The following is a 22,030-nucleotide window of genomic DNA, read 5'->3' on the forward strand; positions in this document are numbered from 1 at the left end:
AGAAGAGAATGAGAGAGCGACGGTCTGGCCAAGGAAATTTAGTAGCAAGAGCACTGGAGAAGGAAGGAAGGCACTAAGAATGGTAGTTTTTCCACAGGAGGGAAAGAGAGAGAAGTAAGCTCTCAAATCTCCCCTATGATGGTGAGCTAAGACCCCCTCTAGGCCAAATAGCAGAGGCCAGGAAGAGTCTGAAGCCCCCCGTCTCCTGACGTTAGAGGGAACTGAAAACATCCCAAGGAACTGAAAACTTAAGAAAGCTTCGGAAAAAGAGAAATGCCCACTCACTGGTACATATACTCCCTGCATACTTTTTTTAGGCATTGCTTATTCTTTCCTAATATACATACATGTGTTATTTGTCCAGAAGTGTGCGTATCTATCACTCTGTCTATTTCCCCTATGAGTAGTCATTTGAACACAAGGATGAGGAACCTGCAACACTCTACATGTTGTTGGACTACAACTCCCATCATCCCTGGCCATGCTAGCTGGGGCAGATGGGAATGGGAGTCTAACAACACTGGGAGAGTCAGAGAGCACTTCCTATCCCTCTTTTAATATAATGCTCTTAGGGTTGGTGCACCATGGGCATAGCTGGGGGGTGCAGCTGTCCCCCCAATCAAGTAAATAAATAAAAATACTTAACTGACCAATTGCATCACAGATAACTCGATTCTGCCCCCCCCCCAGCATAAAGCCTGCCCCTCCTAAAATAAACCTTGGCTATGCCTATGTGGTGTACCTGTGTCAATACAGTCATACCTTGGTTTTCAAACTCCTTGGGAGTTGAACGTTTTGGCTCCCGAATAATTAAAAACTGGAAGTGATTGTTCCAGTTTTTGAACCTTCTTTGGAACCCAAATGTGTGACGCAGCTTACGCAGCTTCCAATTGGCTGCAGGTGCTTTCTGCGGCCAATCAGAAGCTGCGCCTTGGTTCCCAAATGTTTGGGAAGTCGAATGGACTTCCAAAATGGATTCCATTTGGTACCACTGTATAGTATAATGCTTAGAGTGATGGACAAAGCTGGCTTCAGGTTTGAGGGTGTCCTCATTGAAATGTCCCTCCTTTGTTGGTGGTGTGGGATATCCAGCCTCATATTAGCAACGTGCTTGAGTCTAATTAATACATGAAGGGGTTAAGACCATAGAGTAAGCTGTCCTATTGGACTTCACTAGGTCACTGCCCCTCACCTTGGGAAGGCAGGGTTATCAAGCATTTCCCATGTCACCATGTGAACCCTACCAGTAAAGAGGTCTAAGCCAGATGCTCCAAGTTTAGACTATATGGCTTAAGCAAGCCATCTTTGTGTTTCTATACAAATAATTTAGAAACTCTCATTGCTTTGGAGCCTAAGTCTTATTGGGATTGATACCTCCTTTTGATAGTAAAATTACACTTGCTGATAAAGTGCCCAGTGGATATGAAGCTCTTGTTGACCTTAGCATATTTAGTGGGTGCTCAGCTTTCACGACAATCATCTATCACTGAGACAGAGGTCTCCTAGGCACATTTTGAGGATGATGGCCCCGATATCTAATCACGCATACCTGTTTTGGAAGGTGCCTTTACGTACAAACTCCAAAACTTTTCTTGCTCAATGTAACATATATATATTAAATGGTTTCCAAAAATTTGTTTCTGAAGGTCAGCATGGGCACATGTGAAGACACAGTGAGAGATCAATAAGTGGCATTGGTTGGCAGTATTTGCTGGCACACACACACATACAATGTGTGTGTGTGTGTGTGTGTGTGTGTGTGTGTGTGACATAATACCAAAAGGGAAACAAAATCAGACTACACTGAATCACTGAATTCTTACATACTGTTGCAGGCTAAGAGCCCCAAGACACAAGGAATTAAAAAGCAGGCTTCATTTGAGAGATTATCAGGAAACAAGCCATTTGCCACGAGTGGTTCAGCTGCAGAAATAGACTGGAAGAAAAGAAGAATGAAGAAGGTAAATATTTAATATTTCAGTCAGGGAAATGAGCATGCTTATCCAATCAAAACACAAAGAGAAATTCAGTGACAAAATTATATATGCGAATTTAAAAATGAAATGAAATGAAGTAAGCAAATAAAGGTATTCACGGCTACGTCCAAGTTTTGTACTGGAGTTAGCAGGACTTGAGTAAAAAAATGGGGCAGTGGGGGAGGTCATTTGAAGTCAGGAGGGATATTACACACACACACACACACACACACACACACCGCTCTTCATTTGAGGTTCATAGGGTGGTTTACTATAAAAAACACAAAAATACATAACAATATAACAAGCAAAAACAATAACCCTACCAAACAATTTGAAAGACCATAAATTGTTTAATTATCCAAAGGCCTGGGAGAATAGTGGTGCTTTTGCCAGGCACGAAAAGATACACAAAGAAGGCACCAGGTAAGTCTCCCTTGGGAGTGCATTCCACAAAACCAGGACTTTGAATTGGGCCTGGATCGGCATTAGAAGTCCATAACATATTGCCCCAGTGAGCAACCAGGCTGCTGAATTCTGCACCAGCTAAAGTTTCCAAATGACCTTCAGAGCAGCTCCACGTATAATGCATTGCAGTAATCTAACCTAGAGGTTACCAGAGGATAGGGTACCAGCCCAACCTGATGGTAGGCATTCCATGCTGCTGAGGCCACAAGAGCCTCAAGCGACAGCAGTGGACCCAGAAGTACCTGCAAGCTGAGTCCCGTTTCTAACTGAAGTCCATCTGTCCATAGCTACCACAAGGCGATGAAATTATTGTCATATGCTTGTGTCTATGCTGCAATTTTAATGCAGCAAGTAGGTTTAAAAGCCATGTTTTTTCTTCTCTTGCTCATAGCAAAACTGGTTAACTTAATGCAACCCTTTTGAAATGCTGGTAGTCACAGTGAAACATTGGTAGTGTTGGTTATTTTAACCAAACCAGATTGTTATTAATATATTACCTTCAAGGTGCAATCCTGTGCACAGTGCATAGGTTTGCAGTGTCATAAAACTGTAATGGGTATTGTACAAGATAAATCTATAATTTCAGGTGCAATGCCATATTCTAAATATGGCAATGCTTTCCTTAACAGGACATTGAATGTGGGTTTACAGTATTAAAATAAATACATTACTGTCCTACGCATACACCTTGTTATGATGAAATCTCAACACATCTCAAGCTTTCCAGGTTTCAGGTTTCCTAATCCACCCCTACCAAGCCACCAGAAGGGCTTTGTCCAGCTATTGCAGCACTGAGCTAATTTAATGACCGACCCTGGATTCAGAAAGACTTTTGTTGTTGATTTTAAGACCAAGATTAGAGCTTTTATAATTACGTAAGTGTTCTACTTCATCATGAAAAAGGTTTGTCCCTTTAGCAATGAGAAAATTAAGCAGTTATACAATGGATACTTAAGCAAAAACAAGCCAGCTATAAAGGAAGCATTACTTAGTGTGCCTCCTTATAGAAGGAGCAGTGGTTTTTTTCTGGGGGATGCAGGGGTACGCATTTTGTGAATCTAATGGGAGAAGAAACTAAACATTTTAAAAATTTTAATTTCTTCTCTAGCACTATGAATCTTCAGTTCTGTTGCTACCCCTGATGGCGGCCTCATTTCCTGAGTCTCAGACAGAATGCGAGTACCCCTAAACATTTTTTTCACAAAAAAACACTGAGAAGGGGCATTGGTGATATTTTTGGGGGGTGGGTTGGTAAGAGAAGGAGACACTGGGAAATTCCAAACTTGTAAAATTATTTGTTCACTCTTTTTTTTTACCTTCAGAACAGTTTGTCAGTAGTCATGAAATGAAATGTGAAGGTAATTCAAAACAAAGAATTGAACCACTCACTTATAATTATGATGAGAATGACTGCACATACGATACCCAGGATGATCATCATCTAGAGAGGGAGAGAGAGGGAGAGTCAGTTCAGGGGAGGAAAACAGAGAAAGCTTAGCTTTGCCTGTACATTTGGACAGGCTGTTTGCCTTCTACAGCTGATACTTCAGATTTCCCAGGCAACAAACATGTGCTGTAAGAAAAGTACCGGTAGATCATGATCTACTCGTAAGATGTCTGGGCAACTTGCAACAGATTGCCATGGGGTTTCTGACTCCCAGTCATTTAACAATAGCTAAAACAATTAGGCTCCTCCCCCACCAAAATCAGACCGGTGAAAGGCAGAAATGCAGAAGTGAGGTTTGATCTGAAAGTACTGAACTCAGTTCTGGTACTGAAAAGGTGCTCTCTTCCTTAATTTGATGTGTACGACCTCCCACCTCTATCTATTTTGCACCTGACTTTTGTTGGTGGATCTTGGGGTTCAAATAAAAACACAGCGGCTGCAGCAGCAGGCTGAATGTCTGGCCACCCCTAGTTTAATCTTTGCACTCGTTCTTTTGGAACTATGTCCTGATTACACCCTTGCAGTAGTAATGTTTACCTTGCAGTTTTTCCACCAGTTTTTCCTCTTCAGTTTAGCTGCACTAGTTTCAAACTGGGAGGCACCAGCTTGCAAGGCGTCCGCCCGGTTATCCAACTCCGAAAGCTTCTGGTCTCTTTCTAGTACTTTGTCCACATTGACTCGCATTATATCCACCACCTGAAATGGACATATCAATAGCTTGTAAAACACTGGGGTGGTGACCTATAGGCCTAGTCAGGTCTTTCCCCTCCATGCAGAGAATGAATGTATGGAAGGAGAAACAGAGAGCTATGCTCTTCATCCTTGTGCCCCCCCCCCACCGCATTTTCAAACTTGTGCAACGTCCAAAAGGTGAGACTAAGCATCTTCAGACCATGGGCAAATTCATGGGCAGGTGTCAGGTATGGGGCTGGGGGAAGCAGTGATGTCCTACTGCCAATTCCAATAACCCCTCTGTCTATTTGCTCTGTGCAGGAAAGAGGAACAACTGAATTAGTCAAATACAAGGCAGGGATTGATGGTTTAAACGCCTTAGGCTGTGATGGAATATGCAGAAATGGCAAGACTAACGTGAAAGATCAGAAACCAGGAAGAACAAGTGTTTTTAAAAAGACTGGAATAACTTTATTGTATTCTTAAAAGGCCACTGTAGACAGTTAAAATCATTGGCAGGGATACAATGACACTTGCAATGTGAAATGAATTTTGGTTACTATGATTATATAATAGATGGATAATGGTAAAAGATGCAGGGAAAAAGGAAAGGAAAAACTTTTTAGAAATGGAACCTATGGAAGGGAGAAGGAGGTCTGAAGGTTTGAAAGAACCTTGTTATTTTTATGATTTGGAATGGTTATAGTTATTGTGTATAACTTTATGCAAAACCAATAAAATTTTTATTTAAGTAAATGTCTTAGGCTGCATTTCTAATCGCACTTGCCAGGAAATAAGCCCCTTAAGTGATACTTAATTCTGGAGGAAACACCCAAAGGCTAGGGCTGTTTATTTCCATTTAGAGAGAGAAAAGAGTAGCTATCTTAAATGAAGAAGCAACCAAAGAATTCTAATTTCAACTATTTAATTTCAGCTAACGGTGAAGAAAGTGAAACACTCAAGACTGAAAAGTTTTCTTAATGAAGTACTCCAGTGAATGACAGCTGCAAATAATACCGAACTGATTCAACAGCTTGACATTTTTCACAGAAACACCCAAAACTGTAATAGTAATAGATTTTATTATGGTGTGGCTGTTTAGTGCCACCTTGAGGATATGTTTAATATGGCACCACATATTAATGGACATTTTCTAAGGATCTTTTCAGATGGACTCCCCACTTCTCCAAATTGCAGCAAATGGACAAGAACTGTTATGTGCTTGTTCTGTGAGATCCAAATGCAATCCCCCAAATGCAATGATTCTTTTGTGGGACTACTGCATTTCCCCAATACCAATGCCAGTATTTTGTAGGAAACTGAGCACAGATTTTCTGTTCCTGCTGCTGCTCCCACATTGCCACTTAATGCTGTCAGCTGACTTGGAAGTAGAGGGGGAGGGGACACAACTGGCTTGGCTGCAGGTTTGTTCTGGGACAAGAGGCAGCTGGTGGAAATCTGCTGTTTGCTGTTAACTCGTGTGGCTGAAATGCAAATTGGCTCTCACCTCTCTCCTTGGTCTTTGATGGTGGCAAGAAGGTGGCAGGAGATGAGAAGGTGGTCGATAAGCAGCAAATGTTGGCCTGCTGGCTGGCTGGCTGGTGGACTGGCTCATTCACTTGTATGTGTGAGGGCGGATGCAAGTGCAGAGTAGTGAGACAGAAGTGGTGACTCAAGCAGGCATGGGGGGAAAAGCAAGCAGCAGATTTGCAGAGGCTGGTGGGTGGCAGTGGCAGGCTGAGCTCTGAGCTCAGGGATAATAACAACAGTAGTGCAAAAAGGCGGGTTGCCTGTTATATATTCAGTGGTCTGTGTTGCCCTGAGCTTGAGTCTGGACTAAGGATTCTGAGCTCCTGTGTTCTGATTTGATACATGATGTCCAATCACATAACATTTCAGGGTTTGGGCTGCTGCCATTGGCCCTTGAACTCTGAGTTGTGATTTGCAGCTTGGAAGTTTAGACAGCCAATCATGTTGGGAGTGGGAGTGGCCCAGGCTTTCAGAAATGTATATAAGCAGTTGATTTGCCCCTGTTACCCAATTATGTAGTCAATGAAGGTTCTTGCTGTTATCACTGTGTCTTGCCTCGTGGGAACTCACCTACTCTTCATCGCCCACCCCAAGTGGGCCAAATGGGGAGGTCGCCTGTTGGGCCGGAATTGCTTCATGCGATGAAGGCTCCCCACCCCTAGTTTAGTGGATTTCTTCCCACAAACTCCCAGTGATGTTAGCTGTGTCCTGTGCATTGATGAGATACAGTGTTTGACTCTGCTTCTTGTGTCTGTCGATGCATGAAGGAGTGAGAGTTTGTGTGCCTGTCGCTTTCTTATGCCTGTCTGTGTTGTCCGAAGCTGCCCCAGCTATGCCCTGTTCCATCTTCAGCTTCTGCCTTAAACATACAAGAGCTTTTAAGGCAGATGAGAGACATAAAAGACGATGCACAGAACCTGAGACACAAGAGCTACTCAATCCTCACCATGTCCGCTTGGAAGTATTGAATTCAGGCAGCTTACTCCCAGGTAAGTGGGGCTACGATTGCAGCCTTAGTCACTTCAAGAAACATGAAAAAAGGTAGACCACCACAATACAACAACAATGCAGAATTTGTTACATGAGTTTTCTCCTTGGGACAATGACAGTGCACCATAGGTGAGTGGCATATTCAAAACTGGCACTCAACAGATGACCCAGATCACAATCCTGAAATCCACAGACCTCAACAAAGACAACGCAAGGTGCCTTGTGCTCAGCTCACCTCATTCACTTGAGCCTGTGTTTGCTGCAGCCTACGATTGCTGGTCACGTTGGTCTGGAGTGGAGCCCCTGCTGCACCTGGACTGGGGGCTCCTCCTGCACCTTGGGAAGGAGCTGCTGCTGACCTAAATCAGAAACCCAGCACATATTTATACCCTTGTGAAGTGAAGGACATGAGGCAGGAGTTGGTAATGCAGGTGAGCTGTGCATAAGCAAGCTGCCAGCTAGCTCTGCCGAGGTTCTTTTTATTAGCACAATATGCAAAACCAGTCAGACACATTTTGGACTGTGACCTTTACACATCTTCCAGTCCCGAGATCGAGGGGTGGTACAAAGTGATTTTGGCACCTGTTTCCACCGCGTCATTTCCCCCTTGAACAATGTGTGATGAAGGAGACAAAGGTCACAGACAGGGCATGGCAGACCACTGAGAAAGCCAAAGGTTAGATAGAGGGCATGATGTTCAGACAGCTGTGGCTTGTCTGCAGGTGGATGTGTGCTCCACACCCGGCAGTCATTCCTTCACCCTTGTATGATATGGCTTACATCCTAACCAACGTTCCACTGGCAGGAGCATCACGCAATGTTGTATTTTTCTCTAATTGCTAAGTTACAGTTCTGAGAAAATGAGAACAAGCTACAGTGCTCAGAATTCTTTGAGGGGAAAGGATGTGCTTCAAATGTGCTTTAAAGGCATAGAGTGCACCCAGCCAACCCCACTCTCTTCTCCCAGAATGCTGGCTATGGAAATATCACCCCTTGCCCCTGCCTTTATGACACGGTTGAGCAGATCTCTTAATTTGAGGGCCATATTGTGTCATTAGCAACTTTCTGGGGGCCACACATACCCTCCAATATTTATCTGATGAAAATCAGGATGTCCTATTTCATCATCATCATCATCATCATCATCATCATCATTATACCCCGCCCATCTGACTGGGTTGCCCCAGCCACTCTGGGTGGCTTCCAACATATAGAAAAACATAATAAAACATCATACATGTTAAAACCTCCAGATACAGGGCTGCCTTCAGATGCCTTCTAAAGGTTGTATAGTTAATTATCTCCTTGGCTCAGGGGTTGCATAACTCCATACCCTCCATACCCACATGCCTTTAACCACATGCCTCAAAAGTCACAGACTGTGGTGTGGAAGTATCTGAGCACACCATCTTGTTGAAGGGAACCACATGCAGGCCATTTTGGCTTCTAGGATGAATGTAAGGCAGGATATCAATGTAAGGGGGGGAAATAGATAAATGTGGCTAGGGCCAGAGGCAAAAATATGATGGTGCAATTAATTTGAGGCTCTGCCTGTGTATAGTAGGCTATGTTTGAGCCACACAAAAGTCTTTGGTTTCTATTCCTCTCCCCACAACTTTCATATCTATCTCTCCATTCTCTGTCCGGGCAAGGAAGAGGCACCCTCACAGTTCAAGGGCACATTCCAGCCTGAAGAAGGGGAAAAAATCCCTCAAGGAAGGTGAGAAGCAGGGCTGGGTTGGGTTGGATGCCTGTGGTAACCAGGGCCAGATTGAAAGTAGGGGGACCAATAAAAGTGACTCTTACTTTTGCCTGATAAGGCTACATTTCAGCCACACCTAAGTCAGAGGTTCTACATGTACACATTGTTTTCCATCCAGGCAAGTAAGAGGCATTTTCACAGTTGAAGGACGAATTCCAGCCAGAATTTTGCACACTGAAGGGGGACCCAGGCACGTCACATCCCATTTCCCCTCATGGGGTGCAACGGAAAGTGCTTGAAAAAGGTTCCTCAACTTTGTCCTAGGGCATCACTGTCCCATGTATAAATCTAGGAATGCACAAGGCAACTATTTGCACAGTTTCAGGCCCGGAAGTTTAGTGCTTTAACCATTGATCTGCACCACCTCCCTTCGTTGATCCACATTTCACATTTGAGGTCAGCTTCCTAAGGTTTGTAAAGAATGAAAACAAAACTGAAACATTGATATACGAATGAGAGGAAATTGGCATTTGTTTCTGTTCAAATTAATCCACAAGGCAAGTCTTTTCTCTCCAGGAGCCTGTTTTTTATTACCAAAAACATCCCTTTGGAGGTTTCCTGACAGATCCAATCTGTACTGGTGGCTGAACATCGGCCAGCAAGTCTTCCTCACGCCCACTGGCCTGACAGTTCCTAATGATTCCTTCCTCCCACACTCCTGTGACTCACTGTCCTTTCTGAAAGGTCCCTCGTCATTTAATCCCACAGGGAGACAGCCAACCTCCTCTAGAAGTGCCAAAGAAATTCCTGGGAATGAAGCAAAATGCAAAAATGAAACAGCATATAACAGCAAATGATTAGGGATGGGATGAAAACTGATTCAGGTTGCATGAATCAAGAAGGGGGTTGCATGGAATTCTGGCCAGCTGAGCAGGATTCCTCCCCCTGCTGCCACAATTATTTTGAGGAAGGAATGTGCTTTAAATATGTGGTGTGTACACAGCCTAATAGTGTGTTATTAGGGTATATTACAAGGCATCCAGTGAATGTCTCTAGAGTTCCTGGAATCTTTCACCTTCTCACTTTGAAAACTATAGGCACAGAGCTGGAATAGTCCCTAGGAAACTGCAAAGGGGCCAGGAAGTGTGTGGTTTGTCACCCTCTGTTTGTTTGTGTGCTGCTGTTAGAATCTATTGTTTTAACTATGAATTTATTGTTCTGCTGCTTGCCTATAACTCATTACTGACAGTGGTTGCCATCTATGGTAGGGCAGAGTCTATCAGTTGGCTGCCAACATTGCAATGATTGATCATACAGCATATAACGACATTAGTAACACTGCCTACTACCAAAGACACATTGCCATGCTGTGAGAAATGAAGATCAGTTTGTAAGAGGCTTTGCAGTGGGTTTATATGCAAGCTGAGAGGCTTGCAAATTCCTCTGTAAAGGTAAAGGACCCCTGGACAGTTAAGTCCAGTCAAAGGAAACTATGGAGTGCAGTGCTCATCTCACTTCAGGCCGAGGGAGCCAGCATTTGTCCACAGACAGCTTTCTGGGTCATGTGGCCAGCATGACTAAACTGCTTCTGGCACAACAGAACACCGTGACAAATGCCAGAGAGCACAGAAACACCCTTTACTTTCCCTTCCCACCAGAGCAGTACCTACGTATTTATCTGCTTGCTCTGGTGTGCTTTCAAACTGCTAGGTTGGCAGGAGCTGGGACAGAGCAACAGGAGCTCACCCCGTTGCGGGGATTCGAACCACTGACCTTCTGATTGGCAAGCCCAAGAGGCTCAGTGGTTTAGACCACAGCGCCACCCGCATCCCTGCAATTGTGAATGCCTACATGCTGCAGAATGCCTACATACTGCAGAATGTCTACAATTCATGCCGGCAGATGACTTATCAAGAAAAAAATATATTTTAAATAGAGTGGTGCAGCAAAGAATAAGTGATGTTCTGAGATGTGACTTCTAAAGCTGATCTGAATAGTCCTCACAAAATTGCAATCTATTAATTTATGATTTGCTTGCAAATAGGTGTCTTATTAGGGCAGCTCCATGCATTAGGATTGTTTCTAATGTTTGACATTTGCTGTGTTTTTATTATGTTTGAAGCCACCCAGAGTGTCTGATGGGTAGGGTATTAATAAATGATGATGATGATGATGGTGATGGTGATAAAATAGAAAGGGTCTTCTCAGTGGTGGCACCCCAATTTACCGCTCTCTCCAGGGAGGATAGGATTGGTGGGAGGGGGACCTCACAGCATTAACACTCCTATAGATCTTGCTTCCCCAGTAGGTTTCTAGGGATCTCTAAGCCAAGCACAGAGCACCACATGTGTCCCCAGCTTCCAGCATTAGCCCAGCTCCCATTTTTCTCCATCTTACAATGATGGGCATCCAGCCAGGAGAGGTGGAGAAAATTGTCTTTAAGGCAACAGAGCGCACACTTTCAAAATGTGAATAATGGAAACTTAGCTGAGCAGCTAACACCAGTCTGACAGGTTTCCTCTTATAGACTCTACTCTCACAGATACAGGATCACAGGCGTGGAAGATTCCTATTGTATTAACCAGACCCAACTCCCTAAACTAGTGGATTTATTACCTGCCATCCCATCTACCAGCTCTTTCTTCAAGCCAGACTGAGTCAGAAGGTAGCATTTGCTCACCTTGAATCCACAACGAACACATCTGACAAGCACCAAGATGAATCACTTCTGTATGTTAGCACTTAGTAATATTCACACAGCAGAAGGAAGACCTATTGCGGTATAAGGTCCATAAATTTGTTTCCTTTTTTAAGTTGGATAGTTTGGATGATGGAATATATTACTCAGACGGGATCTTCTTGGACCCCATGTGAGGAACACACCTGTTCGGCCACTAGCCTAAGTCTCCTTGAAATCTTTTCCACAGGTCAGTAAATTGTGGCTACCTCATAAGCATGGGAACTCTTTTTCTACCTTGTGATCAAAGAGACCACACCATTGCAATAAATGCTAAATAATACTGGGTTACATGCCACCCCAATCTCTGAATAGTGAGAGATTCCAGGGCTACTAGGGGCTTAGCAGGCTCTGTGTTTCCTTTTGGACAGTGAGAGATTGTCTTCATGATATATGGTTTATTTACACATATATACAACCTGAGCCTACAATGGAGGGGTTATAGCATTACACCCGCAAGTGGGTCCTGTCTCTCTCTCGTGGCTGCCACATTGGATCCAAAACTGCTAGTCCCCATTGTGCTCTGGCCCCACTTTCTCCAGCTCGCAAGCAAAAAGCCACTCTCCTCTGCCGGCGCTCTCACTGTGCTGCTGAGAAGGATTTATTTCCCTCCAAGGATACAGCCCCCTCCCCAAAAACGTTACACAGTATTTTACAAATTGATTGCGCTTTTCATAAAAGCAGGGTCCCAAATGAGCACAAGCAGTGTGCAAAATATTGCAACATGTGCTGGATAAGACTGATTGCCGTTGTCAGCCAATCAGCACTGAGCGCAGCTGTCTCTACAGCAGAACGACAAAATCCATAAAGGTGGGGAAAGCTGGATTTGCCTAGACTGGGGATGAGACTGACCAATGTTGCTGGACTCCAGTGCTCATGCATAGGACTGGCCTAGTCATGAGGCAAGGTGAGGTTTCAGTCCGCAGGATCCACAGGGGCAGCAGAGCCAGCCTCCAAGCAATGCATTGCCCACTGCTGCTGCCACTGCAGCGGCAACGATGGCTGAGGCATACTCCTTGGAGGCCAGGTGTCAAAGTCACTCCACACTCAAAGGAATGCACACAGCAGACAGTTAGCTCTTTATTGTCAAGCTGGCACTTACAGTCATTCTATGGCTCCGAATACCCACACACGCCAGTCTAGGATCTAGGCCAGGGGTTGGCAAGGCTTACCGGGCATGCGCTGGATCACTCCTGTGGAGATCCTCTGTGAGCTGGACCGGTGCAGTGTGACACTTGAAATCGTGTCTGCGCATGCCCAGACACCAAAAATTGCGCCTGTGCAGGCGTGATTTCCGGCATCTGGGCATGCGCAGAAGCAATTTCCAGAGCCGCGGAAGAGAGTCCCTGTGCTGTGCTGCGCCGGTTTAGCACAGCACACAGGGACTAGCCGAGCGAGTGGCTCAGTTCGGGGGCGGCTCATGGGCCGGTTAAGCAACCCTCATGGGCCGCTTGTGGCCCATGGGCCTTAGGTTGCCGACCTCTGATCTAGGCAGCTATTCCCAGGCCTGTGCTCTACGGAGCAGCTGCAGCAACAGGGGCCACTCCCCCTCCACCAGTTTAGGTAGCTCCCCGCAATGGGCTGTGTGCGTACAGCCAGAGACTACGCCTGTGTGGAAGTTGCCTCTGCTCTTCCCACTTCAATTTTCTCATGTTTCTGGATGACAGTGGTGCAGGAGAGGGTGGGGAAGCACCTAGCCCTTCACGTGCCTGACCCTCCTCTTCCTCCTCTTCTTCCAGCCCATCCTGTGCTCCACCCTTCAGCTCTGAAGCTTCCCCTACCTCTGACTCCTGCATCCTGATTGGTACAGGTCGCCACAAATCACTGGCCAGAACTCACCATGAGCGCCTCCCTTGTTCTCTTACAAAGGCAATGGAGCCCATTTGAGAGGTGCCGGAACTGAGTTCTGGTGAGTTCCAGCTGGAAAAAAAGCCCTTCCCAGGACTTTCTATGACTGTTAAAGTGATATAAGAGTGCTTTAAACATATGGTGTCGATATGCCCACAGGGTACACAGTCTAGTCAAGCTATGTAAGCCCTATTTATTTATTAAATTTCCATACCGCCCTTCATCCAAGGCTTTTTCCTAATAAAGGTGAGTGGAACAAAATTTAAAGGGTGGGTTTTCAAGAGGTTGAAAATATGGGCAGTTTTCAATATGTACTTGACAAAATTACTTTTTGCATCAACGATTTCTAGATTTGTTCTCCAGGGCATGGACAGAAGCTAAGAATAATCAAGTGCAAATTGTTTGGAGAAAAAGCATTCAGATGCCATTTAAAACAGCAACCAGGAAGCATGCAGTAGCCTGCAGTTATCACTATATCTTTATGCTCATGAAGATGTGCACGCAGTCATCAAAGACTGTGTGATATGAAGACTTCCTGTCCCTGTGAAGCAAAAGTGTTGGTACAAGCAGTGAATATATTTACGCCAAGGGTTGTCACACATTTTGCACAGCACGTAAAAACGTGTTTTCATCTGTGATACGTACTTGCTGATCTTTCTTCCTTAAAAATGATTATTCACACCATTAACCATTGACCAACCGCAATCAGAGGAGAGTACCAATAAAACCAGATTCTTGCTTATTACTTCCAGCCATGCCCAGTCCCTAAACTTGGCATACTTTTAGTAAACACTGCCAATTAAGGATGTGTGAAAACACACAGGAGGAATTCTATTTCTATGCCTGTTTTCCCAAGTCTAACAATTCTTAACATACGGTGCATATCTGGAGGTGAAAAAAGAGAGGAGGGGACACAAAAATACTAGGAAAAGGAGAGGGAAAAACACAGGTCAGGAACTTCTGGAGGCCAAAGATTACGGTCAGGGGCAGTCATGCTTCTGAATACCAGTTGCTGGAAACCACAGAAGGGGAGAATGATCTTGTGCTCAGGTCCAGTTTGCAGGTTTCCTCCAGGCATCTGGTTGGCCACAGTCAGAACAGGATGCTGAACTAGATGGGCCACTGACTTGATTCAGCAGGCTCATTGTATGTTCCCCACTGCTAGTGTATAGGATGGTAGCCTTAGTGTTACTTGTTTGGTTCATCCATCCTGCATCACAGGTTTACCATTAAAAGTTTCAAGCATTAATACTCCCAAAGAGGCACTGGGAAAGGAAATCACTATCACTTCTCCATTTGTGGTGCATAGATCTACCTTTCAGAGACTGATGGGGCAAGGGAGGGCCTGGTAAAGTCTTCCCCTCTCCACAACCTTATGATTTTATGAAGTGAACGATAAGTAGCAAGCATTGGCAGCTATCCTTGTTGGTCTGCCCAAGACATTCTGTTGCCTGGGACAAAGGACCACCCCCTTTCCCCATTCGACACACCCTCCGCATTCAATCCAAACTGGTAATTGAATCTTACTTCAACCCTGTCAACGGGACAGCATGCTTCAACACACCTGAGGGCAGGAGGGCAACTTAGGGAGCACTGGGCAGCCCCCTGTATGGAATCCGCAGCTGTGCCCTCCAATGCTTATGCTTCATCACTGGCTTCCCACCCTCCAGTACCTGCTGCCTGAGGCAGCTGTGTTGCTTGCCCTAATGGTAGGGGTGTGTGCGTGTGTAGGAGGTAGAATAAGCCTCCTGCAAAGCTGAGGGCTGAATAATCTTCTGCACTGTCCACGATCATTTGCAAACTACTTAACAGGCATCCAGGAATGGAAGAGTATTGAACAGTAAGTGTTGAATCAGTAGTGTTGACTCATCATCCTCTACAGGTAGATATAACAAAGGGAGGAGGGTAAGTCATTTCCTGGGATGAGACTATAACAACAGAATGTTCCATTTTATCTATATGCTGCCATTAAAACCTGCTTTACCCCTGCAATCAGGCAATGTGCAAAAGCTAAAAGCGCATGAAACCCACACCAGTGAAAAAGATTCTGTTGTTATCCAGGTGTAACAATGGAAGACAATGCATCTGCAGGGTGACAGAAGGCCAGGATGCCAGGAACAGAAGGTCATTCAATCAGTGACTCATTCCCTGGGAAGCACTTACAACAGAGATGACTGCGACCAGTGAAGCTGTCAAGTGAGACAGGGGACCAGTGTGACGCACTGAGTCAGGTCCCAGCGCACCCATCTTTGACTCCCACTCACCCATGACATTTCCAATATGATCCTTTGGCGGTAACATTTCCAGCTGGTGGCTTGCTTACGGAAGTCCCAAAGGCTTCCAAATGTTTCTTTATCTAATTTTAAAAGATTGTAAACATGCTTTGATGTTATCAAGGTATCTGATGATGTGAGACTTGCCCTTTCATACAGAACAACCTAATAAGCAGCATGCGGTGGTGCAGGGAGATGGTCATCCCTTCTATTTCCCATGTTCAAAGGCAAGTGCTGATGTAGCCAAAATGGCCATTCTAACTTTTTCTCCCCCTCAAGGCAGTGTTTGGATGAGACACACATTTTGACATCTCTTCATTGATGATTCAAAGCTGTATGATTGCGAGCACCAATCAACATTCTGGCAGCTGCAAATTGAATCAATTCAGATTTCTAAACTGTCTTCAGAGGCGTTTCATACAGGGTGTGTGTGCTTACAGCATGAATGGCCAAAGCCAGGTCCATCTTGTCCAGGAAAGTGTGCAGCTGGTGCACCAACTGAAGCCAGTAAAAAATGTTCCTAGTCACTATGACCAAGGCTGACATCAAGGGTCACCATGGCTGGGCATCTAAAAATCAACTAGAGGTTCAAGCTTAGTTCTCACCAGGGCCAGAATGGGGATTAAACTGAAGATCTGCTTTATGCAGCGCTAATGTTCTACCAGAGAGTAATGTCCCCTATCTAATATCTTGTTGGAACTTCCTACTTCCAGCAGGCTTCTGGAGACTGTTTTTAAGGAAAAGGCTGGTGCTGTGATGTTTTCATTGCAATGATCTGTTTGTTTTAATAGCTCATATATATGCATGTGTGTGTGTTCTATTAATGTTTAATTGCTTCCCCTCCCCCAATGTTTTTGGCTGCTTCTATTTTAGCTGTAAGCCACCCTGAGTCCCCAGTCAGGTTTTTGTATGTGACTTTGTTTTGAATAAATATGGAAGTATTAGAAAACACACAAAGCAAGATAAATATAGAAGGCCTATTAGTACAGTTTATGTAATGTGGCAGCAGGAAATAGTTGCATTAATCACCAAAGAACAGCCCACGCAAATAAAGGTATTTGACGTCATCCTGCCTACTTGCATACACACAGCTAGGCAACACAGCAGCAATAGCATGAACTGCAGGGCAAGTTTATAAATGCTGGAAAGATACAAGGTGCCACATCAAACCAAGCAGTGTCTGGGAAGAATAGCTACACAGTTAAATGAGTTTTATTTTAAATCAAAGAAAAAGAAAAATATCTTAAGTTATGTGCTTGTTTAATAAGAATTATCCTATAGAGTGCAAGCAAATCAGGATAATTGATTAAGAAACTGATTGCCTGAAGGGGCTGATAGCCAACATCAAATTTTGTGTGGATGCTGTCAGTGGCTTTACTCTTCAATAATCCAGGCAATCAATTTTCGCCTTAGCTCCTTGGGGATAGATCAGTGACATACAGTATATAATGTTGTTAAATGCTTTTTTTCCTTATGAGACAAGCTTATACATGTCTACTGAGAAGTAAGTCCTGTTGTGTTCAATGGAGCTTACTCTAAGGTATGGGTGCACAGGAGCGAAGCTTCAGGCATGACTAACTTTAGATGAATCATGCCCAATGTCTTGTCATACCTATGGAAGAAGGAAAGCATTTCTAATGGTATGTAAATGTGAAACAATTCAGTTATGATGTACCTATTCAGAACGGCAGGATCTGTGAATCTCTTAAAAGGCAAGCATAAGTATTTACTACATGCCACTATTTTAGGACGCTGGGTGTTGAAAGCCAGACTGTGCAAACATATGTACAATTAGCTTTGTAAAATCTACAGCCCTGTGAGAATTAGCATGGTATCCAAACTTGAAATTTGCTTGTGTGTGTAGAAATGAGCCGAATGTACAAAGGTATTTTTTAGTTTGCTCAGTTATCTCTGGTCCCACCCACAATAGGGAAGTGCCCTCAGAAAGTTGCCTGGAAGGTTTCATGTGGCCCTCATAATGAAAAATGTCCCCCATATTGGTTCTAAAGTAAATCTAACAGGGCTATAGCTTCTGGGAGCACCTTACCTGGGGGTAGGTGCTATTCATGTAAGAACGGGGACAACTACAGCCTAGTGGCTTGTCTTGGGTAAGGTGTTCCCTATCCACTTCACTCTGCAATAGAGCAGGGGTGGAGGGCTTAATTTTCTTCAGATAATCTGTTAGGAGCCACATGCCAGTGGAGGGTGAGCAGAAAGCAGAGGTGGGCAGAACCAGTGCAAAAAACATTTTCCCTCCCTCCCTCTGGCACTCTTCCTCTCTATCTCAATCACCCTTCCCCATCAGTCAATGGACTGCTGGAAGAGCACAGGTCAGGGCTGTCATATGCTTGACCTGCTCATTTACTGATGACCTTTGAAATCAGCCCAGGGTAGCCAGCCCCTGCACGGGAGACCTTGCAAATGTTCCAAAGCCTTTACTTGCTCCCTGCCTGGTGGGCACACCCACTGATGAATGGGTTCTTTTGTATCTGCTTGGCTCCAAGCACTGATCTATGTTTCCATGGGCTTGGCTTGGCTTGGCTTGGCATGAGATGAATCTCTGGAGCTTGGAGGTATCTGGGAATAAAAAGCTGGCATCATGCAGCCACATTCTATTTTCAGGTGAGCTTGACCTAGAGAAAAACTAGCTCATATTTATCCCATAGCTTCAGAATGTGCCTAACTGGTAATGTAACTCATATTTTCAGTGACAAACTGGCTATTCATCCTTTCATATTTTGTGTAGTGGTTTGATAAGTGCTACTGAGTGGCATGTTGTCTGTGTTCTGGAGCAATCAACACAACTATGCCCATATGGGCTAGCTTTGCACAGATTCACTGGCCTTAATAATTTCATTCCAGTTTATATCTGTCTATAAATATTGATGTCCATAATATGAATGAAATATGTGAAAACCAGAAAATAGATTTAACAACTGTCATCATTCAGTAAAGTTCTCTGCCATGGGTTCCTACTATCTTTCCAAAACATTTCAATACATATTAAATAGAGGATGTTCTGATAGGAGGTGGAACTTAACAACATCTGGAAGGCCACAGGCTTCACATCCCTGCTGTAACATTGCTTAAATAAGAATGTTAGAAACACAACACAGAAAGCTATTGAAGATTTAGAGACCTGAGCAGATCATAAAGTCTTATTTCCATAATAGTAATGAGTATCCTACTCTGTGTCTGAGCAGAAGTGTGAACATACTTTTCAGCACAAATGACCATCTAGGGCAGGGATGGGTTATCTCGGGCTTGAGGATTGAATGCCACCCTCCAGACCTTACAATCTAGTCCTTGGGACTCTGTCCAGCCCAGCCTAGCTGTCCTGCTTGAGTGACTCTGCATGGCTGGAATGTACCTTGAACTCTAATAATTATTCTTGTTTGCCTGGATGGAGAGGGAATGTGAGCATGTACAGAAACTAGCCTACTGCACAAAGGTAAAATTCACACTTGTGGCTCCACCCACTTTTGCCTCTGGTCCCACCCACCACTGACATGTGGCCTCCAGAGGGTTGCCCAGAAGGGAATGTGCCCCTCAAACTGGAAAAGTTTCCCCACCCTGATATAGGTCGATTCACAGGAGGCCAGTGGATATAGAAACACAAAGTAGATACAAAGTCCCTGAGTCCATCTGCAATTCCTTTCCCTCCTCCTCCTTGTGAGAAACACACCAACTCCCATGGTCTGAAGACTCTGCAGGTCAACAGACAGACTGCTTGTGAACTGGTATCTTCAATATCAGCCACCACCTATGTCTTTTTGCCCTTTCTCTCTGGTGAGAAAAGCATGGAACCTAAAGTGTATCACCCTCTGCCAGGTGCCCAAAGCTACTGCCCCCAGCCTTGATACCCTTAATTATATTACAGTGTGGCTTTTAATTATAAGCTGCTTTGGGAGACAATCTTGGCTGAAAAGCAGTGTGTAAATATAATAAATAATACAATATAAAGAAATGACCTATATCAAGTCGGGCTAACAGTCTGTCTGTCTAGTACTGCCTGCCCTGCATGGTTGCAGTTTTCTTTGTTTTTGTTTGCCAGGGTTCATTGAAGTCCTTTGCTGAATATGCCAGAGACCAGAATGAAGCCAAGATATTGTGCAGGTAAAGTATGTGTTAGACCACTTCATTGCAGCTCTCCCTGGAGAGGAAGGTTCTGGGTAAATTACAGTCAGCTGCAAAGCAAGATGGTCATCTGTTTGCTCCTTCCTACTGCTAGCTTAAAGCTTTCAGCCCACAAGGAGGCAGGTAAGAAATTTTTGCACACCTCAGTGTGGACTACTTGGCCCACCCATTGCTAAAATGAAGGCATCAGACCACTATTTTGCTGTACATCAAGCTGAAATATGTATTGGAGATGTGTCTTAATCAGAATACTGAGTATTTCCAGCCCTCTCTTTACCAACATATATCTTGTAATGTAATCTCAGAAAAGTATATTACCTACTGAACTGCCAGTTATGACTACCTTCAAGTGTCTATAGGTCCAATGCTAAATCACGGGTGAACTCCTTCTTTACTTTAGTGGAGTTCTATTACAGCCTCATTCACCACTCGGCTATACCTCATAAAGCACAAATGGAGGTTTTGTGTTCCACGGTAATCCGCTTCTGCTATTCAGAACAAAATACAGAACAAAAAGCCATCGCACAAAAGCTCAAATCGCAACTTTTCATGGTTCCTAAGCAGGCATGAACTTTCCGGGGACTGTGTTGGCTTTCCTAAATAGAAACCCTCCAGAGGTCCAAGTTTCCCCACTTTCTACTGAAAACAGAAGCCTATCTGGGGTTTGGAGTGTCCCCGCAAAGGAATCTCGACCCCTCGAAGCCTTGTAGCCCTCCTGTAGTTGTAGAGGAAGGAACACGCCCATAGCTCAAGCTGAGTAGTCGGAGTTTTTCAGCACCACAGCTGCCGGACAGCGCCCGAGCGCCGCTTCGACATCACCCGCGTTCTGGAGCCCCCACAGAAAGCCCATCGGCGCTGCTAGGGCGAACCTTTTAAAGACAAAACCAAATAGGCGATACTCACATTGTTCCGCTTTTTATAGTCTCTGCTTTCCCTTTCTCTCTCTCAGTCGCCAGCAAAGATGGCTTTCCAGTTCTCCTTCTGATGCAAACAGCCTCTTAGGATTGTAGGCACTGTTGCTGAGGCGAAGGCACAAGCTACTGAGCATGTCTGCACCTCATCGCTCCCACCCGCGAAGACGAGGAGTCAGTGCGCTGCTTTCCACCTTCTGTATCAGTGGCAGTCCCAGGGCAGCCGGCAGGGGTGGAGTTCTGAATCCTCCTCCTGCCTGGAAAGAAAGAACGAAATCCAAAGCAGCTGAGTAGCGTTGGTAAAGAGGGCTAAACAGTGAAAAGCCAACATCTCTTTTATTTCTTACATTTGAATCCCATCTTTCCTCCAATGAGTTCAGGCCTCCTCCTTTCCTCTCTCACAACAACCCTGTGAGGTTAGGCTGAGAGAGACAGTGACTAGCCCTAGATCACCCAGGGAGCGAACTTAAACTTGAGTCCCCCCAGTTCTGCACAATGCTCTAATACAGCCTTTCTCAACCTGTGGGTCCCCAGATGTTGTTGAACTACAACTCCCATCACCCCTAGCTAGCAAGGCCAGAGCTCAGGGATGATGGGAGTTGAAGTGCAACAACATCTGGGGACCCACAGGTTGAGAACCACTGCCTAATGGTTAGAGTCTAACTAGTAGAGCACCCTGGCATGACAGAGTTACACGTTGTGAATTCCAACTATTTGACCCAGATTACAAAAATGTCCTGTGCAACAAGCACATGACTGTTATATGATGTTGCCAACTTTTGGGCCAGTCCCTGGTTGCTGTGTCTTTAACAGCAGCAACTAGTGGTATTTATCTTCATGCTGTTCACCTTTGGAAAATGCAGAAAGCACTTGCAACATAGGCTTCAAAGGAAGGGTCAGCCCACCAAAGCAAGGGAGTTTTACAACATCGTTCTACTTGGATGCCCAGAGAGTGTAGGGGCCAGTTTTGAATGGGGTTTTGTTAAAGGACTGAAATGTGTTCATTTCAGAACATGTCCCTTTGATGCACTCTCAGGTACTATAGGATGTAAGCTCCCAGTATCTAGCAAGAAGCACCATCCATTTTATCCTCCTACAAAGCAGTTTCCTAGTAACATGAAGAAGAGAATGAAAATGCTTAAACCTTCATGTTACATCGAACACACTGAAATGGCTCCGAGTGACAAGCATTTCCCAGACCTTCATGTATATTTTTTGTTTTAGGTACTCAATAAACATTGTCCCTATATAAGTGTACATTATTGAATCAAACTGCCAATATATGTTATTTCCATGGTTCAAGGATTCTAATACATGAGACTCTTAGAATGGGCATAAG

General features: G+C 44.5%; 1 protein-coding gene across 1 annotated transcript; it reads right to left on the reverse strand.

Annotated features, from left to right (window-relative positions):
- Positions 1-1,066: 1,066 nt before the first annotated feature.
- LOC128414549 (vesicle-associated membrane protein 2-like) lies at positions 1,067-20,935 on the reverse strand. The gene is made up of 5 exons (XM_053389975.1): positions 20,684-20,935; positions 7,319-7,442; positions 4,429-4,587; positions 3,834-3,885; positions 1,067-1,936 (listed from the first exon to the last, which is right to left on the reverse strand). Coding segments are annotated over exons 1-5 (354 nt in total). The 5' UTR covers positions 20,686-20,935; the 3' UTR covers positions 1,067-1,919.
- Positions 20,936-22,030: the final 1,095 nt, after the last annotated feature.

Source organism: Podarcis raffonei, chromosome 5 (assembly GCF_027172205.1).
Source record: "Podarcis raffonei isolate rPodRaf1 chromosome 5, rPodRaf1.pri, whole genome shotgun sequence".
Classification (NCBI taxonomy): domain Eukaryota; kingdom Metazoa; phylum Chordata; class Lepidosauria; order Squamata; family Lacertidae; genus Podarcis; species Podarcis raffonei.